The sequence below is a fragment of the Procambarus clarkii genome, chromosome 48 (genome assembly GCF_040958095.1).
Source record: "Procambarus clarkii isolate CNS0578487 chromosome 48, FALCON_Pclarkii_2.0, whole genome shotgun sequence".
Classification (NCBI taxonomy): Eukaryota; Metazoa; Arthropoda; class Malacostraca; order Decapoda; family Cambaridae; genus Procambarus; species Procambarus clarkii.
Window position 1 is genome coordinate 30,422,303 of NC_091197.1, and position 22,328 is coordinate 30,444,630.

General features: G+C 57.9%; 2 protein-coding genes across 2 annotated transcripts; both read left to right on the forward strand.

Moving 5' to 3' along the window:
• Positions 1-1,065: 1,065 nt before the first annotated feature.
• On the forward strand, positions 1,066-1,524 carry LOC138351180 (uncharacterized). Its single transcript, XM_069302820.1, has one exon. The coding sequence runs from the start codon at positions 1,066-1,068 to the stop codon at positions 1,522-1,524; it is 459 nt and encodes a 152-aa protein (XP_069158921.1).
• Positions 1,525-1,590: 66 nt separating this feature from the next.
• On the forward strand, positions 1,591-20,120 carry LOC138351181 (uncharacterized). Its single transcript, XM_069302821.1, has 6 exons — positions 1,591-2,334; positions 2,551-3,066; positions 3,475-3,864; positions 4,411-4,863; positions 7,203-7,823; positions 19,206-20,120. The coding sequence occupies exons 1-6, from the start codon at positions 1,591-1,593 to the stop codon at positions 20,118-20,120; spliced, it is 3,639 nt and encodes a 1,212-aa protein (XP_069158922.1).
• The last annotated feature ends 2,208 nt before the right edge of the window (positions 20,121-22,328 follow it).

The following is a 22,328-nucleotide window of genomic DNA, read 5'->3' on the forward strand; positions in this document are numbered from 1 at the left end:
AGTGTTGGTGGTCAGTGTAGGGAGTCAGTTAGTGTAAGGAGTCGGTCAGTGTTGGTGGTCAGTGTAAGGAGTCGGTTAGTGTTGGTGGTCAGTGTAAGGAGTCAGTCAGTGTTGGTGGTCAGTGTTGGTGGTCAGTGTAAGAAGTCAGTCAGTGTTGGTGGTCAGAGTTGGTGGTCAGTGTAAGGAGTCGGTCAGTGTTCGTGGTCAGTGTAAGGAGTCAGTCTGTGTTGGTGGTCAGTGTAAGGAGTCGGTCAGTGTTGGTAATCAGTGTAAGGAGTCAGTCAGTGTTGGTGGTCAGTGAAAGGAATCGGTCAGTGTTGGTGGTCAGTGTTGGTGGTCAGTGTAAGGAGTCGGTCAGAGTAAGGAGTCGGTCAGTGTTGGTGGTCAGTGTAAGGAGTCGGCCAGTGTTGGTGGTCAGTGTAAGGAGTCGGTCAGTGTTGGTGGTCAGTGTTGGAGGTCAGTGTAAGGAGTCGGTCAATCGGTGTAAGGAGTCGGTCAGTCAGTGTAAGGAATCGGTCAGTCGGTATAAGAAGTCGGTCAGTCGGTGTAAGGAGTCGGTCAGTCGGTATAAGAATTCGGTCAGTCGGAGTAAAGAGTCAGTCAGTAAGTGTAAGGAGTCGGTCAGTCGGTATAAGAAGTCGGTCAGTCGGTGTAAAGAGTCAGTCAGTCAGTGTAAGGAGTCGGTCAGTCTGTATAAGAAGTCGGTCAGTCGGTGTAAAGACTCAGTCAGTCAGTGTAAGGAGTCGGTCAGTCAGTGTAAGGAGTCGGTCAGTCGGTATAAGAAGTCGGTCAGTCGGGGTAAGGAGTCGGTCAGTCAGTGTAAGGAGTCGGTCAGTCGGTGTAAGGAGACGGTCAGTCGGTGTAAGGAGGCGGTCAGTGTAAGGAGTCGGTCAGTCAGTGTAAGGTGTCGGTCAGTCGGTGTAAGAAGTCGGTCAGTCGGTGTAAGGAGTCGGTCAGTCAGTGTAAGGAGTCGGTCTGTCGGTATAAGAAGTCGGTCAGTCGGTGTAAAGAGTCAGTCAGTGTAAGGAGTCGTTCAGTCGGTGTACGGAGTCGGTCAGTCGGTGTATGGAGTCGGTCAGTCGGTGTAAGGAGTCGGTCAGTCAGTGTACGGAGTCGGTCAGTCAGTGTAAGAGGTCGGTCAGTCAGTGTAAGGAGTCGGTCAGTCAGTGTAAAGAGTCGGTCAGTCGGTGTAAGGAGTCGGTCAGTCGGTGTAAGGAATCGGTCAGTCAGTGTACGGAGTCGGTCAAGCGGTGTATGGAGTCGTTCAGTCGGTGTAAGGAATCGGTCAGTCAGTGTAAGGAGTCGGTCAGTCGGTGTAAGGAGTCGGTCAGTCGGTGTACGGAGTCGGTCAGTCGGTGTATGGAGTCGTTCAGTCGGTGTAAGGAATCGGTCAGTCAGTGTAAGGAGTCGGTCAGTCGGTGTAAGGAATCGGTCAGTCAGTGTAAGGAGTCGATCTGTCGGTGTACGGAGTCGGTCAGTCATTGTAAGAGGTCGGTCAGTCAGTGTAAAGAGTCGGTCAGTTAGTGTAAGGAGTCGGTCAGTCAGTGTAAGGAGTCGGTCAGTCAGTGTAGGGAGTGGGTCAGTCGGTGTATGGAGTCTTTAAGTCGGTGTAAGGAATCGGTCAGTCTGTGTAAGGAGTCGGTCAGTCGGTGTACGGAGTCGGTCAGTCAGTGTAAGGAGTCGGTCAGTCAGTGTAAGGAGTCGGTCAGTCGGTGTACGGAGTCGGTCAGTCGGTGTAAAGAGTCAGTCAGTCAGTGTAAGGAGTCGGTCAGTCAGTGTAAGGAGTCTGTCAGTCCGTGTACGGAGTCGGCCAGTCAGTGTAAGGAGTCGGTCAGTCAGTGTAAAGAGTCGGTCAGTCGGTGTAAGGAGTCGGTCAGTCGGTGTAAGGAGTCGGTCAGTCGGTGTAAGGAGTCGGTCAGTCAGTGTACGGAGTCGGTCAGTCGGTGTAAGGAGTCGGTCAGTCAGTGTAAGGAGTCGGTCAGTCAGTGTAAGGAGTCAGTCAGTCGGTGTAAGGAGACGGTCAGTCAGTGTAAGGAGTTGGTCAGTCAGTGTAAGGAGTCGGTCAGTCGGTATAAGAAGTCGGTCAGTCGGTGTAAAGATTCAGTCAGTCAGTGTAAGGAGTCGGTCAGTCAGTGTAAGGAGTCGGTCAGTCGGTGTAAGAGGTCGGTCAGTCAGTGTAAGGAGTCGGTCAGTCAGTGTAAAGAGTCGGTCAGTCGGTGTAAGGAGTCGGTCAGTCGGTGTAAGGAATCGGTCAGTCAGTGTACGGAGTCGGTCAGTCGGTGTATGGAGTCGTTCAGTCGGTGTAAAGAGTCAGTCAGTCAGTGTAATGAGTCGGTCAGTTGGTGTAAGGAGTCGGTCAGTGTTGGTGGTCAGTCAGTGTATGGAGTCGGGCAGTGTTGGTGGTCAGTCAGTGTATGGAGTCGGTCAGTGTTGGTGGTCAGTCAGTGTATGGAGTCGGTCAGTCAGTGTAAGGCGTCGGTCAGTCAGTGTACGGAGACGTTCAGTCAGTGTAAGGAGTCGGTCAGTTAGTGTAAGGAGTCGGTCAGTCAGTGTAAGGAGTCAGTCAGTCAGTGTAAGGAGTCGTTCAGTCGGTGTACGGAGTCGGTCAGTCGGTGTATGGAGTCTGTCAGTCGGTGTAAGGAGTCGGTCAGTCAGTGTACGGAGTCGGTCAGTCAGTGTAAGAGGTCGGTCAGTCAGTGTAAGGAGTCGGTCAGTCAGTGTAAAGAGTCGGTCAGTCGGTGTAAGGAGTCGGTCAGTCGGTGTAAGGAATCGGTCAGTCAGTGTACGGAGTCGGTCAGTCGGTGTATGGAGTCGTTCAGTCGGTGTAAGGAATCGGTCAGTCAGTGTAAGGAGTCGGTCAGTCGGTGTAAGGAGTCGGTCAGTCGGTGTACGGAGTCGGTCAGTCGGTGTATGGAGTCGTTCAGTCGGTGTAAGGAATCGGTCAGTCAGTATAAGGAGTCGGTCAGTCGGTGTAAGGAATCGGTCAGTCAGTGTAAGGAGTCGGTCTGTCGGTGTACGGAGTCGGTCAGTCAGTGTAAGAGGTCGGTCAGTCAGTGTAAAGAGTCGGTCAGTTAGTGTAAGGAGTCGGTCAGTCAGTGTAAGGAGTCGGTCAGTCAGTGTAAGGAGTGGGTCAGTCGGTGTATGGAGTCTTTAAGTCGGTGTAAGGAATCGGTCAGTCAGTGCAAGGAGTCGGTCAGTCGGTGTACGGAGTCGGTCAGTCAGTGTATGGAGTCGGTCAGTCAGTGTAAGGAGTCGGTCAGTCAGTGTACGGAGTCGGTCAGTCGCTGTAAAGAGTCAGTCAGTCAGTGTAAGGAGTCGGTCAGTCAGTGTAAGGAGTCGGTCAGTCGGTGTAAGGAGTCGGTCAGTCGGTGTAAGGAGTCGGTCAGTCGGTGTAAGGAGTCGGTCAGTCAGTGAACGGAGTCGGTCAGTCGGTGTAAGGAGTCGGTCAGTCAGTGTAAGGAGTCGGTCAGTCAGTGTAAGGAGTCGGTCAGTCGGTGTAAGGAGACGGTCAGTCGGTGTAAGGAGTCGGTCAGTCAGTGTAAGGAGTCGGTCAGTCGGTATAAGAAGTCGGTCAGTCGGTGTAAAGAGTCAGCCAGTCAGTGTAAGGAGTCGGTCAGTCAGTGTAAGGAGTCGGTCAGTCGGTGTACGGAGTCGGTCAGTCGGTGTAAAGAGTCATTCAGTCAGTTTAAGGAGTCGGTCAGTCAGTGTAAGGAGTCGGTCAGTCCGTGTACGGAGTCGGTCAGTCAGTGTAAGGAGTCGGTCAGTCAGTGTAAAGAGTCGGTCAGTCGGTGTAAGGAGTCGGTCAGTCGGTGTAAGGAATCGGTCAGTCAGTGTAAGGAGTCGGTCAGTCGGTGTACGGAGTCGGTCAGTTGGTGTATGGAGGCGTTCAGTCGGGGTAAGGAATCGGTCAGTCAGTGTAAGGAGTCAGTCAGTCAGTGTAAGGAATCGGTCAGTCAGTGTAAGGAGTCGGTCAGACGGTGTACGGAGTCGGTCAGTCAGTGTTAGAGGTCGGTCAGTCAGTGTAAAGAGTCGGTCAGTTAGTGTAAGGAGTTGGTCAGTCAGTGTAAGGAGTCGGTCAGTCAGTGTAAGGAGTCGGTCATTCGGTGTATGGAGTCGTTCAGTCGGTGTATGGAATCGGTCAGTCAGTGTAAGCAGTCGGTCAGTCGGTGTACGGAGTCGGTCAGTCAGTGTAAGGAGTCGGTCAGTCAGTGTAAAGAGTCGGTCAGTCGGTGTAAGGAGTCGGTCAGTCAGTGTAAGGAGTCGGTCGGTCGGTGTACGGAGTCGGTCAGTCGGTGTAAAGAGTCAGTCAGTCAGTGTAAGGAGTCGGTCAGTCAGTGTATGAGTCGGTCAGTGTAAGGAGTCGGTCAGTCGGTGTACGGAGTCGGTCAGTGTAAGGATTCGGTCAGTCAGTGTAAAGAGTCGGTCAGTCGGTGTAAGGAGTCGGTCAGTCGGTGTAAGGAGTCGGTCAGTCGGTGTAAGGAGTCGGTCAGTCGGTGTAAGGAGTCGATCAGTCAGTGTAAGGAGTCGGTCAGTCGGTGTAAGGAGTCGGTCAGTCAGTGTAAGGAGTCGGTCAGTCGGTATAAGAAGTCGGTCAGTCGGTGTAAGGAGTCGGTCAGTCGATATAAGAAGTCGGTCAGTCGGTGTAAAGAGTCAGTCAGTCAGTGTAAGGACTCGGTCAGTCAGTGTAAGGAGTCGGTCAGTCGGTGTAAGGAGACGGTCAGTCGGTGTAAGGAGTCGGTCAGTCAGTGTAAGGAGTCGGTCAGTCGGTGTAAGAAGTCGGTCAGTCGGTGTAAAGAGTCAGTCAGTCAGTGTAAGGAGTCGGTCAGTCAGTGTAAGGAGTCGGTCAGTCGGTGTAAGGAGACGGTCAGTGTAAGGAGTCGGTCAGTCAGTGTAAGGAGTCGGTCAGTCGGTATAAGAAATCGGTCAGTCGGTGTAAAGAGTCAGTCAGTCAGTGTAAGGAGTCGGTCAGTCAGTGTAAGGAGGCGGTCAGTCGGTGTAAGGAGTCGGTCAGTGTAAGGAGTCAGTCAGTGTAAGGAGTCAGTCAGTCGGTGTAAGGAGTCAGTCAGTCGGTGTAAGGAGTTGGTCAGTGTAAGGAGTCGGTCAGTGTAAGGAGTCGGTCAGTCTGTGTAAGGAGTTGGTCAGTGTAAGGAGTCGGTCAGTGTAAGGAGTCAGTCAGTCAGTGTAAGGAGTCAGTCAGTCAGTGTAAGGAGTCGGTCAGTCGGTTTAAGGAGTCGGTCAGTCGGTGTATGGAGTCGGTCAGTCGGTGTATGGAGTCGGTCAGTGTTGGTGGTCAGTCAGTGTATGGAGTTGGTCAGTGTTGATGGTCAGTCAGTGTATGGAGTTGGTCAGTATTGGTGGTCAGTCAGTGTATGGAGTCGGTCAGTGTTGCTGTTCAGTCGGTTCAATGAGTCGGTCATTGTTGGTGGTCTGTCAGTGTAAGGAGTCAGACAGTGTTGGTGGTCAGTGTAAGGAGTCGGTCAGTGTTGGTGGTCAGTCAGTGTAAGGAGTCAGTCAGTGTTGGTGGTCAGTGTATGCTGTCGGGCAATGTTGGTGGTCAGTGTAAGGAGTCGGTCAGTGTTGGTGGTCAGTGTATGGAGTCGGTCAGTGTTTGTGGTCAGTGTATGGAGTGGGACAGTGTTGGTGGTAAGTGTATGGAGTCGGTCAGTGTTGGTGGTCAGTGTAAGGAGTCGGGCATTGTTGGTGGTCAGTGTAAAGAGTCTGGCAGTGTTGGTGGTCAGTGTAAGGAGTCGGTCAGTGTTGGTTTTCATCGGTGTAAAGAGTCGGTCAGTGTTGGTGGTCAGTGTAAGGAGTCGGTCAGTGTTGGTGGTCAGTGTATGGAGTCGGGCAATGTTGGTGGTCAGTGTATGGAGTCGGTCAGTGTTGGTGGTCAGTCAGTGTATAGAGTCGGTCAGTGTTGGTGGTAAGTCAGTGTATGGAGTCGGTCAGTGTATTGAGTCGGGCAGTGTTGGTGGTCAGTCGGTGTAAGGAGTCGGTCAGTATTGGTGGTCACTGTAAGGAGTCGGTCAGTGTTGGTGGTCAGTCAGTGTATGGAGTCGGTCAGTGTTGATGGTCAGTGTAAGGAGTCGGTCAGTGGTGGTGGTCAGTCGGTGTAAGGAGTCGGTCAGTGTTAGTCAGTCGGTGTAAGGAGTCAGTCAGTGTTGGTGGTCAGTCGGTGTAAGGAGTCGGTCAGTCAGTGTAAGGAGTCGGTCAGTGTTGGTGGTCAGTCAGTGTAAGGAGTCGGTCAGTGTAAATGATCAGTCAGTGTATGGAGTCGGTCAGTGTATGGAGTCGGTCAGTGTAAATGGTCAGTCAGTGTATGGAGTCGGTCAGTGTTGGTGGTCAGTGTAAGGAGTCGGTCAGTGTTGGTGGTCAGTCAGTGTATGGAGTCGGTCAGTGTTGGAGGTCAGTGTAAGGAGTCAGTCAGTGTTGGTGGTCAACGTATGGAATCGGTCAGTGTTGGTGGAAAGTCATTGTATGGAGTCGGTCAGTGTTGGTGGTCAGTGTAAGCAGTCGGTCAGTGTAGGTGGTCAGTCAGTGTAAGGAGTCGGTCAGTGTTGGTGGTCAGTCAGTGTAAGGAATCCGTCAGTGTTGGTGGTCTGTCAGTGTATTGAGTCGATCAGTGTTGGTGGTCAGTCAGTGTATGGAGTCGGTCTGTGTTGGAGGTCAGTCAGTGTAAGGAGTCGGTCAGTGATAGTCAGTCGGTGTATAAGGAGTCGGTCAGTGTTGGTGGTCAGTCAGTGTAAGGAGTCGAACAGTGTTGGTTGTCAGTGTAGGGAATCAGTCAGTGTTGGTGGTCAGTCGGTGTATGGAGTCGGTCAGTGTTGGTGGTCAGTCGTTGTAAGAAGTCGGTCAGACGGTGTAAGGAGTCGGTCGGTCAGTGTAACGAGTCGGTCAGTCGGTGTAAGGAGTCAGTCAGTCAGTGTAAGGAGTCGGTCAATCAGTGTAAGGAGTCGGTCAGTCGGTCTAAGGAGTCAGTCAGTCAGTGTAACGAGTCGGTCAGTGTAACGAGTCGGTCAGTCGGTCTAAGGAGTCAGTCAGTCAGTGTAAGCAGTCGGTCAGTCAGTGTTAGGAGTCGGTCAGTGTAAGGAGTCGGTCAGTCGGTGTAAGGAGTCGGTCAGTCGGTGTAATGAGTCGGTCAGTCAGTGTAAGAAGTCGGTCAGTCGGTGTAAGGAGTCAGTCAATCAGTGTAAGGAGTCGGTCAGTGTAAGGAGTCTGTCAGTCGGTGTAAGGAGTCGGTCAGTCGGTGTAAGGAGTCAGTCAGTCAGTGTAAGGAGTCGGTCAGTCGGTGTAAGGAGTCGGTCAGTCAGTGTATGGAGTCGGTCAGTCGGTGTAAGGAGTCGGTCAGTCAGTGTATGGAGTCGGTCAGTCAGTGTAAGGAGTCGGTCAGTCAGTGTAAGGAGTCGGTCGGTCAGTGTAAGGAGTCGGTCAGTCAGTGTCAGGAGTCGGTCAGTCAGTGTATGGAGTCGGTCGGTCAGTGTAAGGAGTCGGTCAGTCAGTGTAAGGAGTCGGTCGGTCAGTGTAAGGAGTCGGTCAGTCGGTGTAAGGAGTCGGTCAGTCAGTGTATGGAGTCGGTCAGTCAGTGTAAGGAGTCTGTCAGTCAGTGTAAGGAGTCGGTCGGTCAGTGTAAGGAGTCGGTCGGTCAGTGTAAGGAGTCGGTCAGTCAGTGTAAGGAGTCGGTCGGTCAGTGTAAGGAGTCGGTCAGTCGGTGTAAGGAGTCGGTCAGTCAGTGTATGGAGTCGGTCAGTCAGTGTAAGGAGTCGGTCAGTCAGTGTAAGGAGTCGGTCGGTCAGTGTAAGGAGTCGGTCGGTCAGTGTAAGGAGTCGGTCAGTCAGTGTAAGGAGTCGGTCGGTCAGTGTAAGGAGTCGGGCAGTCGGCGTGGGTGTCAACAAGACGGGTCGGCCAGGCGGATGGGAGGAGCCGTTGGCGATGCTTAACCCGATTAGAGAAGGTGGACACAGAGTACCCTGGGCGGGCCCCCGGGGCGGGCCCTCAGGGCGGGCCCCTGGGCCAGCAGGCTGTCCGCAGCCCGCAGTATTGTGGCCCCTACGGGCTAGGTGCCCACAGCCCAAGGTTGTGTGTCGTGCGGCCCTCGGGGCTTACGCCCCCCGACTGCTGCCAAGGAACGCGTGTTGACATTGTACATCAGCAAAATACACATAGGGAGAGCTTGCCGCCACCCCCGCCGCCCCTCCCTCCTCCCCATCTCCCCCCCTCGCCACCCCCAACTGCAACTACCACCCCCACACTGTCAACCACCCCCCACAGCCGTCAACCACCCCCCACAGCCGTCAACCACCCCCACAGCCGTCAACCACCCCCACAGCCGTCAACCACCCCCACAGCCGTCAACCACCCCCCACAGCCGTCAACCACCCCCACAGCCGTCAACCACCCCCCACAGCCGTCAACCACCCCCCACAGCCGTCAACCACCCCCCACAGCCGTCAACCACCCCCCACAGCCGTCAACCACCCTCACAGCCGTCAACCACCCCCCACAGCCGTCAACGACCCCCCACAGCCGTCAACCACCCCCCACAGCCGTCAACCACCCCCCACAGCCGTCAACCACCCCCCACAGCCGTCAACCACCCTCACAGCCGTCAACCACCCCCCACAGCCGTCAACGACCCCCCACAGCCGTCAACCACCCCCCACAGCCGTCAACCACCCCCCACAGCCGTCAACCACCCCCCACAGCCGTCAACCACCCTCACAGCCGTCAACCACCCCCCACAGCCGTCAACCACCCCCCACAGCCATCAACCACCCCCCACAGCCGTCAACCACCCCCCACAGCCGTCAACCACCCCCCACAGCCGTCAACCACCCCCCACAGCCGTCAACCACCCCCACAGCCGTCAACCACCCCCCACAGCCATCAACCACCCCCCACAGCCGTCAACCACCCCCCACAGCCGTCAACCACCCCCCACCGCCGCCAACCACCCCCTACAGCCGTCAACCACCCCCCCCCTGCCGTCAACCACCCCCCACAGCCGTCAACCACCCCCCACAGCCGTCAACCACCCCCCACAGCCGTCAACCACCCCCCACAGCCGTCAACCACCCCCCATAGCCGTCAACCACCCCCCACAGCCGTCAACCACCCCCCACAGCCGTCAACCACCCCCCACAGCCGTCAACCACCCCCCATAGCCGTCAACCACCCCCCACAGCCGTCAACCACCCCCCACTGCCGTCAACCACCCCCCACAGCCGTCAACCACCCCCCATAGCCGTCAACCACCCCCCACAGCCGTCAACCACCCCCCACAGCCGTCAACCACCCCCCACAGCCGTCAACCACCCCCCACAGCCGTCAACCACCCCCCACAGCCGTCAACCACCCCCCACCGCCGCCAACTACCTCGTGGCGCCCGTCCCAGCAGGGTCCACCCACCCACCACCCCCCATAACCCACAGCAACACTAGGCCTCCAGGCCAGTTGACAGGCTGGCCCAGGTGTTGACCCCCCCCCCCTCCCCTACGTCAACACCTGGGGACCAGACGACGCCCAACTGGGTGACTGTTACTAAGTAACATTGAATAAATTTTATATTTAGCTCCGAGGGGCGACTCTATTTGGTAGCGTCACTCATCCTGTGAGTGGACCCACCGCCATAGTGACAGTATTGGGCAGCGTCACTCATCCTGTGAGTGGACACACCGCCATAGTGACAGTATTGGGCAGCGCCACTCATCCTGTGAGTGGACACACCGCCATAGTGACAGTATTGGGCAGCACCACTCATCCTGTGAGTGGACACACCGCCATAGTGACAGTATTGGGCAGCGCCACTCATCCTGTGAGTGGACACACCGCCATAGTGACAGTATTGGGCAGCGCCACTCATCCTGTGAGTGGACACACCGCCATAGTGACAGTATTGGGCAGCGCCACTCATCCTGTGAGTGGACACACCGCCATAGTGACAGTATTGGGCAGCGCCACTCATCCTGTGAGTGGACACACCGCCATAGTGACAGTATTGGGCAGCGCCACTCATCCTGTGAGTGGACACACCACCATAGTGACAGTATTGGGCAGCGCCACTCATCCTGTGAGTGGACACACCGCCATAGTGACAGTATTGGGCAGCGTCACTCATCCTGTGAGTGGACACACCGCCATAGTGACAGTATTGGGCAGCGCCACTCATCCTGTGAGTGGACACACCGCCATAGTGACAGTATTGGGCAGCGCCACTCATCCTGTGAGTGGACACACCGCCATAGTGACAGTATTGGGCAGCGCCACTCATCCTGTGAGTGGACACACCACCATAGTGACAGTATTGGGCAGCGTCACTCATCCTGTGAGTGGACACACCGCCATAGTGACAGTATTGGGCAGCGTCACTCATCCTGTGAGTGGACACACCGCCATAGTGACAGTATTGGGCAGCGCCACTCATCCTGTGAGTGGACACACCGCCATAGTGACAGTATTGGGCAGCGTCACTCATCCTGTGAGTGGACACACCGCCATAGTGACAGTATTGGGCAGCGCCACTCATCCTGTGAGTGGACACACCGCCATAGTAACAGTATTGGGCAGCGCCACTCATCCTGTGAGTGGACACACCGCCATAGTGACAGTATTGGGCAGCGCCACTCATCCTGTGAGTGGACACACCGCCATAGTGACAGTATTGGGCAGCGCCACTCATCCTGTGAGTGGACACACCGCCATAGTGACAGTATTGGGCAGCGCCACTCATCCTGTGAGTGGACACACCGCCATAGTGACAGTATTGGGCAGCGCCACTCATCCTGTGAGTGGACACACCGCCATAGTGACAGTATTGGGCAGCGCCACTCATCCTGTGAGTGGACACACCGCCATAGTGACAGTATTGGGCAGCGTCACTCATCCTGTGAGTGGACACACTGCCATAGTGACAGTATTGGGCAGCGCCACTCATCCTGTGAGTGGACACACCACCATAGTGACACTATTGGGCAGCGTCACTCATCCTGTGAGTGGACACACTGCCATAGTGACAGTATTGGGCAGCGCCACTCATCCTGTGAGTGGACACACTGCCATAGTGACAGTATTGGGCAGCGTCACTCATCCTGTGAGTGGACACACCGCCATAGTGACAGTATTGGGCAGCGTCACTCATCCTGTGAGTGGACACACCACCATAGTGACAGTATTGGGCAGCGCCACTCATCCTGTGAGTGGACACACTGCCATAGTGACAGTATTGGGCAGCGTCACTCATCCTGTGAGTGGACACACCGCCATAGTGACAGTATTGGGCAGCGCCACTCATCCTGTGAGTGGACACACCGCCATAGTGACAGTATTGGGCAGCGTCACTCATCCTGTGAGTGAACACACCGCCATAGTGACAGTATTGGGCAGCGCCACTCATCCTGTGAGTGAACACACCGCCATAGTGACAGTATTGGGCAGCGCCACTCATCCTGTGAGTGAACACACCGCCATAGTGACAGTATTGGGCAGCGTCACTCATCCTGTGAGTGAACACACCGCCATAGTGACAGTATTGGGCAGCGCCACTCATCCTGTGAGTGAACACACCGCCATAGTGACAGTATTGGGCAGCGCCACTCATCCTGTGAGTGAACACACCGCCATAGTGACAGTATTGGGCAGCGCCACTCATCCTGTGAGTGAACACACCGCCATAGTGACAGTATTGGGCAGCGTCACTCATCCTGTGAGTGAACACACCGCCATAGTGACAGTATTGGGCAGCGTCACTCATCCTGTGAGTGGACCCACCGCCATAGTGACAGTATTGGGCAGCGTCACTCATCCTGTGAGTGGACACACCGCCATAGTGACAGTATTGGGCAGCGTCACTCATCCTGTGAGTGAACACACCGCCATAGTGACAGTATTGGGCAGCGCCACTCATCCTGTGAGTGAACACACCGCCATAGTGACAGTATTGGGCAGCGTCACTCATCCTGTGAGTGGACACACCGCCATAGTGACAGTATTGGGCAGCGTCACTCATCCTGTGAGTGGACACACCGCCATAGTGACAGTATTGGGCAGCGTCACTCATCCTGTGAGTGAACACACCGCCATAGTGACAGTATTGGGCAGCGTCACTCATCCTGTGAGTGAACACACCGCCATAGTGACAGTATTGGGCAGCGCCACTCATCCTGTGAGTGAACACACCGCCATAGTGACAGTATTGGGCAGCGTCACTCATCCTGTGAGTGGACACACCGCCATAGTGACAGTATTGGGCAGCGTCACTCATCCTGTGAGTGAACACACCGCCATAGTGACAGTATTGGGCAGCGTCACTCATCCTGTGAGTGAACACACCGCCATAGTGACAGTATTGGGCAGCGTCACTCATCCTGTGAGTGGACACACCGCCATAGTGACAGTATTGGGCAGCGTCACTCATCCTGTGAGTGAACACACCGCCATAGTGACAGTATTGGGCAGCGTCACTCATCCTGTGAGTGGACACACCGCCATAGTGACAGTATTGGGCAGCGTCACTCATCCTGTGAGTGAACACACCGCCATAGTGACAGTATTGGGCAGCGTCGCTCATCCTGTGAGTGAACACACCGCCATAGTGACAGTATTGGGCAGCGTCACTCATCCTGTGAGTGGACACACCGCCATAGTGACAGTATTGGGCAGCGTCACTCATCCTGTGAGTGAACACACCGCCATAGTGACAGTATTGGGCAGCGTCACTCATCCTGTGAGTGGACACACCGCCATAGTGACAGTATTGGGCAGCGCCACTCATCCTGTGAGTGGACACACCGCCATAGTGACAGTATTGAGCAGCGTTACTCATCCTGTGAGTGGACACACCGCCATAGTGACAGTATTGGGCAGCGTCACTCATCCTGTGAGTGGACACACCGCCATAGTGACAGTATTGGGCAGCGTCACTCATCCTGTGAGTGGACACACCACCATAGTGACAGTATTGGGCAGCGCCACTCATCCTGTGAGTTGACACACTGCCATAGTGACAGTATTGGGCAGCGTCACTCATCCTGTGAGTGAACACACCGCCATAGTGACAGTATTGGGCAGTGTCACTCATCCTGTGAGTGAACACACCGCCATAGTGACAGTATTGGGCAGCGGCACTCATCCTGTGAGTGGACACACCGCCATAGTGACAGTATTGGGCAGAGCCACCCATCCTGTGAGTGGACACACCACCATAGTGACAGTATTGGGCAGAGCCACTCATCCTGTGAGTGGACACACCACCATAGTGACAGTATTGGGCAGCGGCACTTATCCTGTGAGTGGACACACCGCCATAGTGACAGTATTGGGCAGCGCCACTCATCCTGTGAGTGGACACACCGCCATAGTGACAGTATTGGGCAGCGCCACTCATCCTGTGAGTGAACACACCGCCATAGTGACAGTATTGGGCAGCGCCACTCATCCTGTGAGTGGACACACCGCCATAGTGACAGTATTGGGCAGCGCCACTCATCCTGTGAGTGGACACACCGCCATAGCAGCATGTACAATACTCCCCAGTAGGAAGAAAACCCGCTGGGTTGTTCATCCTGTCACTTGTACCCAGACACAGCTGGGACTTGCTTATCTGTCTCAAGGAAACAGCTCCCCAAACAAGAAGATTAACAATTATCAACCCTTAAAATCTTACGTCATCTTGCGGGTGCAAAATGGGGTAATCTTCTAAGAACAGCATCTATATTTGATAGTATTTTGCTAACTCAAACAATGTGGGGTTTACTGCGCTGCACATATTTCTAATGTGTCTGAGGTGTTCACATTCCCTGAGGTAGTGGTCAAGGCGGTGTCCGTCACTCTCACAACAGATTATGTTGCTTCGCTGCTCACCTGTTGTTTCCATCCCAAGACCCCATGGATATTTGTATCCAAGACGGATTCTTGCTGTTACTGATTCTCTCCCGCGACCTCCTCCTCTTCCTCCATAATGATTGTCAGCAGCAACCATGTTGTACCGGCGTACAGATTCTCTGGTTTGTGCTTCTATCCTCCTTTGTCAGCAGCAACCATGTTGTACCAGCGTACAGATTCACTGGTTTGTGCTTCTATCCTCCTTTGTCAGCAGCAACCATGTTGTACCATCGTACAGATTCACTGGTTTGTGCTTCTATCCTCCTTTATCAGCAGCAACCATGTTGTACCAGCGTTCAGATTCACTGGTTTGTGCTTCTATCCTCCTTTGTCAGCAGCAACCATGTTGTACCAGCATACAGATTCACTGGTTTGTGCTTCTATCCTTCTTTGTCAGCAGAAACCATGTTGTACCAGCGTACAGATTCACTGGTTTGTGCTTCTATCCTCCTTTATCAGCAGAAACCATGTTGTACCAATACAGAATTGTGTATTCTGCCTGATTTTTACTTTGTAACGCTTTTGAATCAGTGCAGGTCACTGCGCCATTAGTGTTTCGTTCAAGGAATCTTAGCCCCATAACAATGGCAGTTAGCTCCGCTTGTGTTGAAGAGCCATAGTTCTCAATACGGGCTCTTCCTTCATTTCCGCCTTGAAAGACATTATTCCTACTTACAGTGTATGCTGCACCTGCCCTGCCAGTGTCAGGGTTAGAGGACCCGTCAGTGTAGATGTGATCTAATTCATTCCAGTCGTCTCCCCCTCCTGGCCCATGGCCCCCCCCCCCCAAACCTGGCACATGGTCCCCCCAAACCTGGCCCATGGCCCCCCCCCCAAACCTGGCACATGGTCCCCCCAAACCTGGCCCATGGCCCCCCCAAACCTGGCCCAAGGCCCCCCAAACCTGGCCCATGGCCCCCCAAACTTGGCCCATGCCCCCCCCAAACCTGGCCCATGGCCCCCCCCCCCAAACCTGGCCCACGCCCCCCCTCCTGGCCCACGCCCTCGCCCTTCTCCTGGCCCACGCCCCCTTCTCCTAGCCCACGCCCCCTCTCCTGGCGCACGCCCCCTTCTCCTGGCCCACGCCCCCCTCCTGGCCCACGCCCCCCTCCTGGCCCACGCCCCCCATCCTGGCCCACGCCCCCCTCCTGGCCCACGCCCCCCTTCTGGCCCACGCCCCCCTCCTGGCCCACGCCCCCCTCCTGGCCCACGCTCCCCTCCTGGCCCACGCCCCCCTCCTGGCCCACGCCCCGCCCCCCCTCCTGGCCAACGCCCCCTCCCCTCCTGGCCCACGCCCCCCTCCTGGCCCACGCCCCGCCCCCCTCCAGGCCAACGCCCCCTCCCGTCCTGGCCCACGCCCCCCTCCTGGCCCACGCCCCCCTCCTGGTCCACGCCCCCATCCCCTCCTGGCCCACGCCCCCTCCCCTCCTGGCCCACGCCCCCCTCCTGGCCCACGCCCCCTTCCTGGCCCACGCCCCCCTCCTGGCCCACGCCTCCCCTCCTGGCCCACGCCCCGTCCCCTCCTGGCCCACGCCCCCCCTCCTGGCCCACGCCCCCTCCTGGCCCACGCCCCCCCTCCAGCCCACGCCCCCCTCCTGGCCCACGCCCCCCTACTGGCCCACGCCCCCTCCCCTCCTGGCCCACGCCCCTTCCTGGCCCACGCCCCCCTCCTGGCCCACGCCCTCCCCTCCTGGCCCACGCCCTCCCCTCCTGGCCCACGCCCCCTCCCCTCCTGGCCCACGCCCCCTCCCCTCCTGGCCCACGCCCCCTCCCCTCCTGGTCCACGCCCCCCCCTCCTGGCCCACGCCCCCTCCCTTCCTGGCCCACGCCCCCTCCTGGCCCACGCCCCCCTCCTGGCCCATGCCCCCCTCCTGGCCCACGCCCCCTCCCCTCCTGGTCCACGCCCCCTCCTGGCCCACGTCCCCTCCCCTCCTGGCCCACGCCCCCCTCCTGGCCCACGCCCCCTCCCCTCCTGGCCCACGCCCCCTCCTGGCCTACGCCCCCCTCCTGGCCCACGCTCCCCTCCTGGCCCACGCCCCCCTCCCCTCCTGGCCCACGCCCCCTCCCCTCCTGGCCCAGGCCCCCTCCCCTCCTGGCCCAGGCCCCCTCCCCTCCTGGCCCATGACCACCCTCCTGGCCCACGCCCCCCCCTCCTGGCCCACGCCCCCTTCTCCTGGCCCACGTCCCCCCTCCTGGCCCACGCCCCCTTCTCCTGGCCCACGCCCCCCTCCTGGCCCACGCCCCCTCCTGGGAAGGCGAGGGTAAGCACCTCCACTGTAGCAGAACAGATCAATCAAGGTCCTGTCCCCTCATTCCCCTTGTACTCCCTCACACTACATCCACCTGGTCCTCACACTTCATCCACCTGGTCCTCACACTACATCCACCTGGTCCTCACACTTCATCCACCTGGTCCTCACACTACATCCACCTGGTCCTCACACTTCATCCACCCAGTCAGCCCCTCACATCAACCTCATAATAACTTGTATTCAGCCCCCCGCCCCCCCCCCCTCCCACATGTATACACATGGATAACGGCCACATGCTCAAACTACACATCTGACCCATCACATGTGTGACGCCCCCAGCCCCCAGCCCCTAGCCTCTAGCCCCCAGCCCCTAGCCCCTAGCCCCTAGCCCGTAGCCCCTAGCCCCTAGCCCCTAGTCTCTAGCCCCCAGCCCCTAGCCCCCAGCCCCTAGCCCGTAGCCCCTAGCCCCCAGCCCCTAGCCCCTAGCCCCCAGCCCCCAGCCCCTAGCCCCCAGCCCCCAGCCCCCAGCCCCAGCCCCTAGCCCCCAGCCCCTGGGTGTCCGCTTCTCTACTTTCCGGCATTAAATTAGTGGTATCCATGTAGACCCCCCCCCCCCCACACACTCAGCCAGGCTCATTGACTGACGGCAGAGACACACTTAAACTGGGCACTTACCAGTCATGCAGAAGGTGGGGAGAGTGGCAGGGAAGTGTGTGTAAGGTAACACACTATGGCTCAGTGTGACCGTCAGTGTGAGCGTCAGTGTGAGCTGTGTCTCAAGTGGCTCACGGGCACAGCTGCATTTTATTAAAGCTATTAGCGGCCAGGCAACCTCGTCTCTATGATAATGTTACTGGCCCGCTGTCCTGGGCCCCTAGCCCTTGTACTGGGCCCATAGCCCCTGTCTTTGGCCTCTAGCCCCTGTCTTGGGCCCCTAGCCCTTGTCCTGGGCCCCTAGCCCCTTCTACTGGGCCCCTAGCCCTTGTACTGGGCCCCTAGCCCCGTGGCCTGGGCCCCTAGCCCCTGTCCTGGGCCCCTAGCCCCTGTCCTGGGCCCCTAGCCCGTGTACTGGGCCCCTAGCTTTTGTACTGGGCCCCTAGCCCTTGTACTGGGCCCCTAGCCCCGTGGCCTGGGCCCCTAGCCCCTGTCCTGGGCCCCTAGCCCCTGTCCTGGGCCCCTAGCCCGTGTACTGGGCCCCTAGCTTTTGTACTGGGCCCCTAGCCCCATAGCCTGGGGCCCCTAGCCCCCTGTCTTGGGCCACTATATAGCCCCGTGGCCTGCTGCTGGTGGGGGTAGTGGTGGAGGTGGTGGTGGTGCTAGTGGTGGGGGTGGTGGTGGTGCTAGTGGTGGGGGTGGTGGTGGGGGTGCTAGTGGTGGGGGGTGGGGTTGGTGCTAGTGGTGGGGGTGGTGGGGGTGGTGGTGGTGGTGCTAGTGGTGGGGGTGGTGGTGGGGGGTGGTGGTGGTGCTAGTGGTGGGGGTGGTGGTAGGGGGTGGTGGGGGTGCCAGTGGTGGGGGTGGTGGTGGGGGGTGGGGTTGGTGGTGGTAGTGCTGGTGGTGGTGCTAGTGGTGGGGGTGGTGGTGGGGGTGCTAGTGGTGGGGGGTGGGGTTGGTGGTGGTAGTGCTGGTGGTGAAAAAAATCTTTGAGAGAGTGCTAAGAAGTAAGATCACAAAATACGTGGTATCACAGCATCTCCATAACCCCGGACAACATGGTTCAGAACAGGGCGCTCTTGCTTACCTCGCAAAAGTCTTCGACAACTGTGACCATGGCGTTATTGCACATAAAATGCGTTCTAAAGGAATTACCGGAAAAATAGGCAGATGGATCTATAATTTCCTGATTAATATAACCAATGTGTAATAGTCAAGAAAATAAAATCAGGTCCATCAACAGTGAAGAGCTCAGTCCCCCCAGGGTACTGTGCTTGCTCCAGTACAGTCCCCCAGGGTACTGTGCTTCCTCCAGTACAGTCCCCCAGGGTACTGTGCTTCCTCCAGTACAGTCCCCCAGGGTACTGTGCTTGCTCCAGTACAGTCCCCCAGGGTACTGTGCTTCCTCCAGTACAGTCCCCCAGGGTACTGTGCTTGCTCCAGTACAGTCCCCCAGGGTACTGTGCTTGCTCCAGTACAGTCCCCCAGGGTACTGTGCTTGCTCCAGTACAGTCCCCCAGGGTACTGTGCTTGCTCCAGTACAGTCCCCCAGGGTACTGTGCTTGCTCCAGTACAGTCCCCCAGGGTACTGTGCTTGCTCCAGTACAGTCCCCCAGGGTACTGTGCTTGCTCCAGTACAGTCCCCCAGGGTACTGTGCTTGCTCCAGTACAGTCCCCCAGGGTACTGTGCTTCCTCCAGTACAGTCCCCCAGGGTACTGTGCTTGCTCCAGTACAGTCCCCCAGGGAACTGTGCTTCCTCCAGTACAGTCCCCCAGGGTACTGTGCTTGCTCCAGTACACTCCCCCAGGGTACTGTGCATCCACAGTACTTTTTCTCATCCTCATATCTGACATAGACAAGAACACAACCTATAGCACTGTATCATCCTTTGCAGATGACACTAGGATCTTCATGAGAGTAGGCAACATAGAGGACACGGCGAACCTCCAATCAGATGTAGATCAGGTCTTTCTATGGGCTACAGAAAATAATATGGTGTTTAACGAAGATAAGTTCCAGCTCATGCGCTATGGAAAAAATGAAAATATAAAAACGGAAACCACGTACAAAACTCAGGCAAATCATAACATAGAACGAAAAGGCAACGTAAAGGATCTGGGTGTACTCATGTCGGAAGACCTTACCTCTAAAGAACACAATAAAGTAGCCGTCACAACTGCAAGAAAAATGACAGGTTGGATAACAAGAACTTTTCACACTAGAGATGCTATACCGATGATGATACTTTTCAAAACGCTTGTGCTCTCTAGAGTGGAGTACTGCTGCACAATGACAGCCCCTTTCAAAGCTGGAGAAATTGCTGACCTGGAGAGCGTGCAGAGATCCTTTACTGCTAGAATCCACTCAGTAAAACATCTAAACTATTGGGACCGACTAAAGAGCCTAAATCTGTACTCCCTTGAGCGCAGGCGGGAGAGATACATAATAATTTACACGTCGCCACCGTCGCCAGGGAGGATGATGCCGGGGTCAGAGATCAGTGGGCGGGGGAGCCCACAGGAACCCACCACGCCCACAGGCACCCACCACGCCCACAGGCACCCACCACGCCCACAGGGACCCGCCACGCCCACAGGAACCCACCACGCCCACAGGCACCCACCACGACCACAGGGACCCAGCACGCCCACAGGAACCCACCACGCCCACAGGCACCCACCACGCCCACAGGGACCCACCACGCCCACAGGCACCCACCACGCCCACAGGCACCCACCACGCCCACAGGGACCCGCCACGCCCACAGGAACCCACCACGCCCACAGGCACCCACCACGCCCACAGGCACCCACCACGCCCACAGGGACCCAGCACGCCCACAGGAACCCACCACGCCCACAGGCACCCACCACGCCCACAGGGACCCACCACGCCCACAGGAACCCACCACGCCTACAGGCACCCACCACGCCCACAGGGACCCAGCACGCCCACAGGAACCCACCACGCCCACAGGCACCCACCACGCCCACAGGCACCCACCACGCCCACAGGCACCCACCACGCCCACAGGCACCCACCACGCCCACAGGGACCTGCCACGCCCACAGGAACCCACCACGCCCACAGGAACCCACCACGCCCACAGGCACCCACCACGCCCACAGGGACCCAGCACGCCCACAGGAACCCACCACGCCCACAGGCACCCACCACGCCCACAGGGACCCACCACGCCCACAGGGACCCACCACGCCCACAGGGACCCGCCACGCCCACAGGGACCCACCACGCCCACAGGGACCCGCCACGCCCACAGGGACCCGCCACATGCACGTGTTGAGGGCCACAAACAGGTGTTGAGGGCCACAAACAGGTGTTGAGGGCCACAAACAGGTGTTCAGAGCCACACACAGGTGTTCAGGGCCACACACAGGTGTTCAGGGCCACACACAGGTGTTCAGGGCCACACACAGGTGTTCAGGGCCACACACAGGTGTTCAGGGCCACACACAGGTGTTCAGGGCCACACACAGGTGTTCAGGGTCACACACAGGTGTTCAGGGCCACACACAGGTGTTCAGGGCCACACACAGGTTGTCAGAGCCACACACACAGGTGTTCAGGGCCACACACAGGTGTTCAGGGCCACACACAGGTGTTCAGGGCCACACACACAGGTGTTCAGGGCCAAAAACAGGTGTTCAGGGCAACACACAGATGTTCAGGGCCACACACAGGTGTTCAGGGCCACACACACAGGTGTTTAGGGCCACACACACAGGTGTTCAGGGCCACACACAGGTGTTCAGGGCCACACACAGGTGTTCAGGGCCACACACAGGTGTTCAGGGCCACACACAGGTGTTCAGGGCCATACACAGGTGTTCAGGGTCACACACACAGGTGTTATGGGCCACACACAGGTGTTATGGGCCACACACAGGTGTTCAGGGCCACACACAGGCGTTCAGGGCCACACACAGGCGTTCAGGGCCACACACAAGTGTTCAGGGTCACACACACAGGTGTTCAGGGCCACACACAGGTGTTCAGGGCCACACACAGGTGTTGAGGCCACACACAGGCGTTGAGGGGCCACACACAGGTGTTCAGGGCCACACACACAGATGTTCAGGGCCACACACAGGTGTTCAGGGCCACACACAGGTGTTCAGGGCCACACACATGTGTTCAGGGCCACACACAGGTGCTCATGGCCACACACAGGTGTTCAGGGCCACACACAGGTGTTCAGGACCACACACAGGTGTCCAGAACCACACACAGGTGTTCAGGGCCACACACAGGTGTTCAGGGCCACACACAGGTGTTCAGGGCCACACACAGGTGTTCAGGGCCACACACAGGTGTTCAGGGCCACACACAGGTGTTCAGGGCCACACACAGGTGTTCAGGGCCACACACATTTGTTCAGGGCCACACACAGGTGCTCAGGGCCACACACAGGTGTTCACGGCCACACACAGACGAATTCATATATATTACCACAACATTGACGTGGTTATGTGGTGGGGGGCGTGAGTTATGGTGGTGGGGCGGAGGGAGGGGGGAGGGGGTGAGGGAGGGAGGGGGGCCGTGATAGATGGATGACCACTTTGCATTTCCTCCCCCCCCCCCACCATCCCCTCCCTAGTGTTTAACACACAGTGTGGAGCCGGGGGCGTCGTCCCCCCCCTGGGGTGGGGGCTAGTGAGTTCCCCCCCTGGGGTGGGGCTAGTGAGTTCCCCCCCCCCCGGGGTGGGGCTAGTGAGTTCTCCCCCTGGGGTGGGGCTAGTGAGTTTCCCCCCCGGGGTGGGGCTAGTGAGTTCCCCCCCCCCCGGGGTGGGGCTAGTGAGTTCTCCCCCTGGGGTGGGGCTAGTGAGTTCCCCCCCCGGGGTGGGGCTAGTGAGTTCCCCCCCCAGGGTGGGGCTAGTGAGTTCTCCCCCTGGGGTGGGGCTAGTGAGTTCCCCCCCCCGGGGTGGGGCTAGTGAGTTCTCCCCCCTGGGGTGGGGCTAGTGAGTTCCCTCCCCCGGGGTGGGGCTAGTGAGTTCCCCCCCGGGGAGGGGCTAGTGAGTTCCCCCCCCCCGGGGTGGGGCTAGTGAGTTCCCCCCCCGGGGTGGGGCTAGTGAGTTCCCCCCCTGGGGTGGGGCTAGTGAGTTCCCCCCCCCGGTGTGGGGCTAGTGAGTTCCCCCCCGGGGTGGGGCTAGTGAGTTCACCCCCCGGGGTGGGGCTAGTGAGTCCCCCCCCCCGGGGTGGGGCTAGTGAGTTCCCCCCCTGGGGTGGGGCTAGTGAGTTCCCCACCCCCGGGGTGGGGCTAGTGAGTTCTCCCCCTGGGGTGGGGCTAGTGAGTTCACCCCCCGGGGTGGGGCTAGTGAGTCCCCCCCCCCGGGGTGGGGCTAGTGAGTTCCCCCCCTGGGGTGGGGCTAGTGAGTTCCCCACCCCCGGGGTGGGGCTAGTGAGTTCTCCCCCTGGGGTGGGGCTAGTGAGTTCTCCCCCTGGGGTGGGGGTGGACAGTTTTCCCCCTGGGGACTGTCTTGGGGCAGCTGGGGGCTGCTGACTGCTGGGGCTGCTGAGGGTTGGGGCTGTTG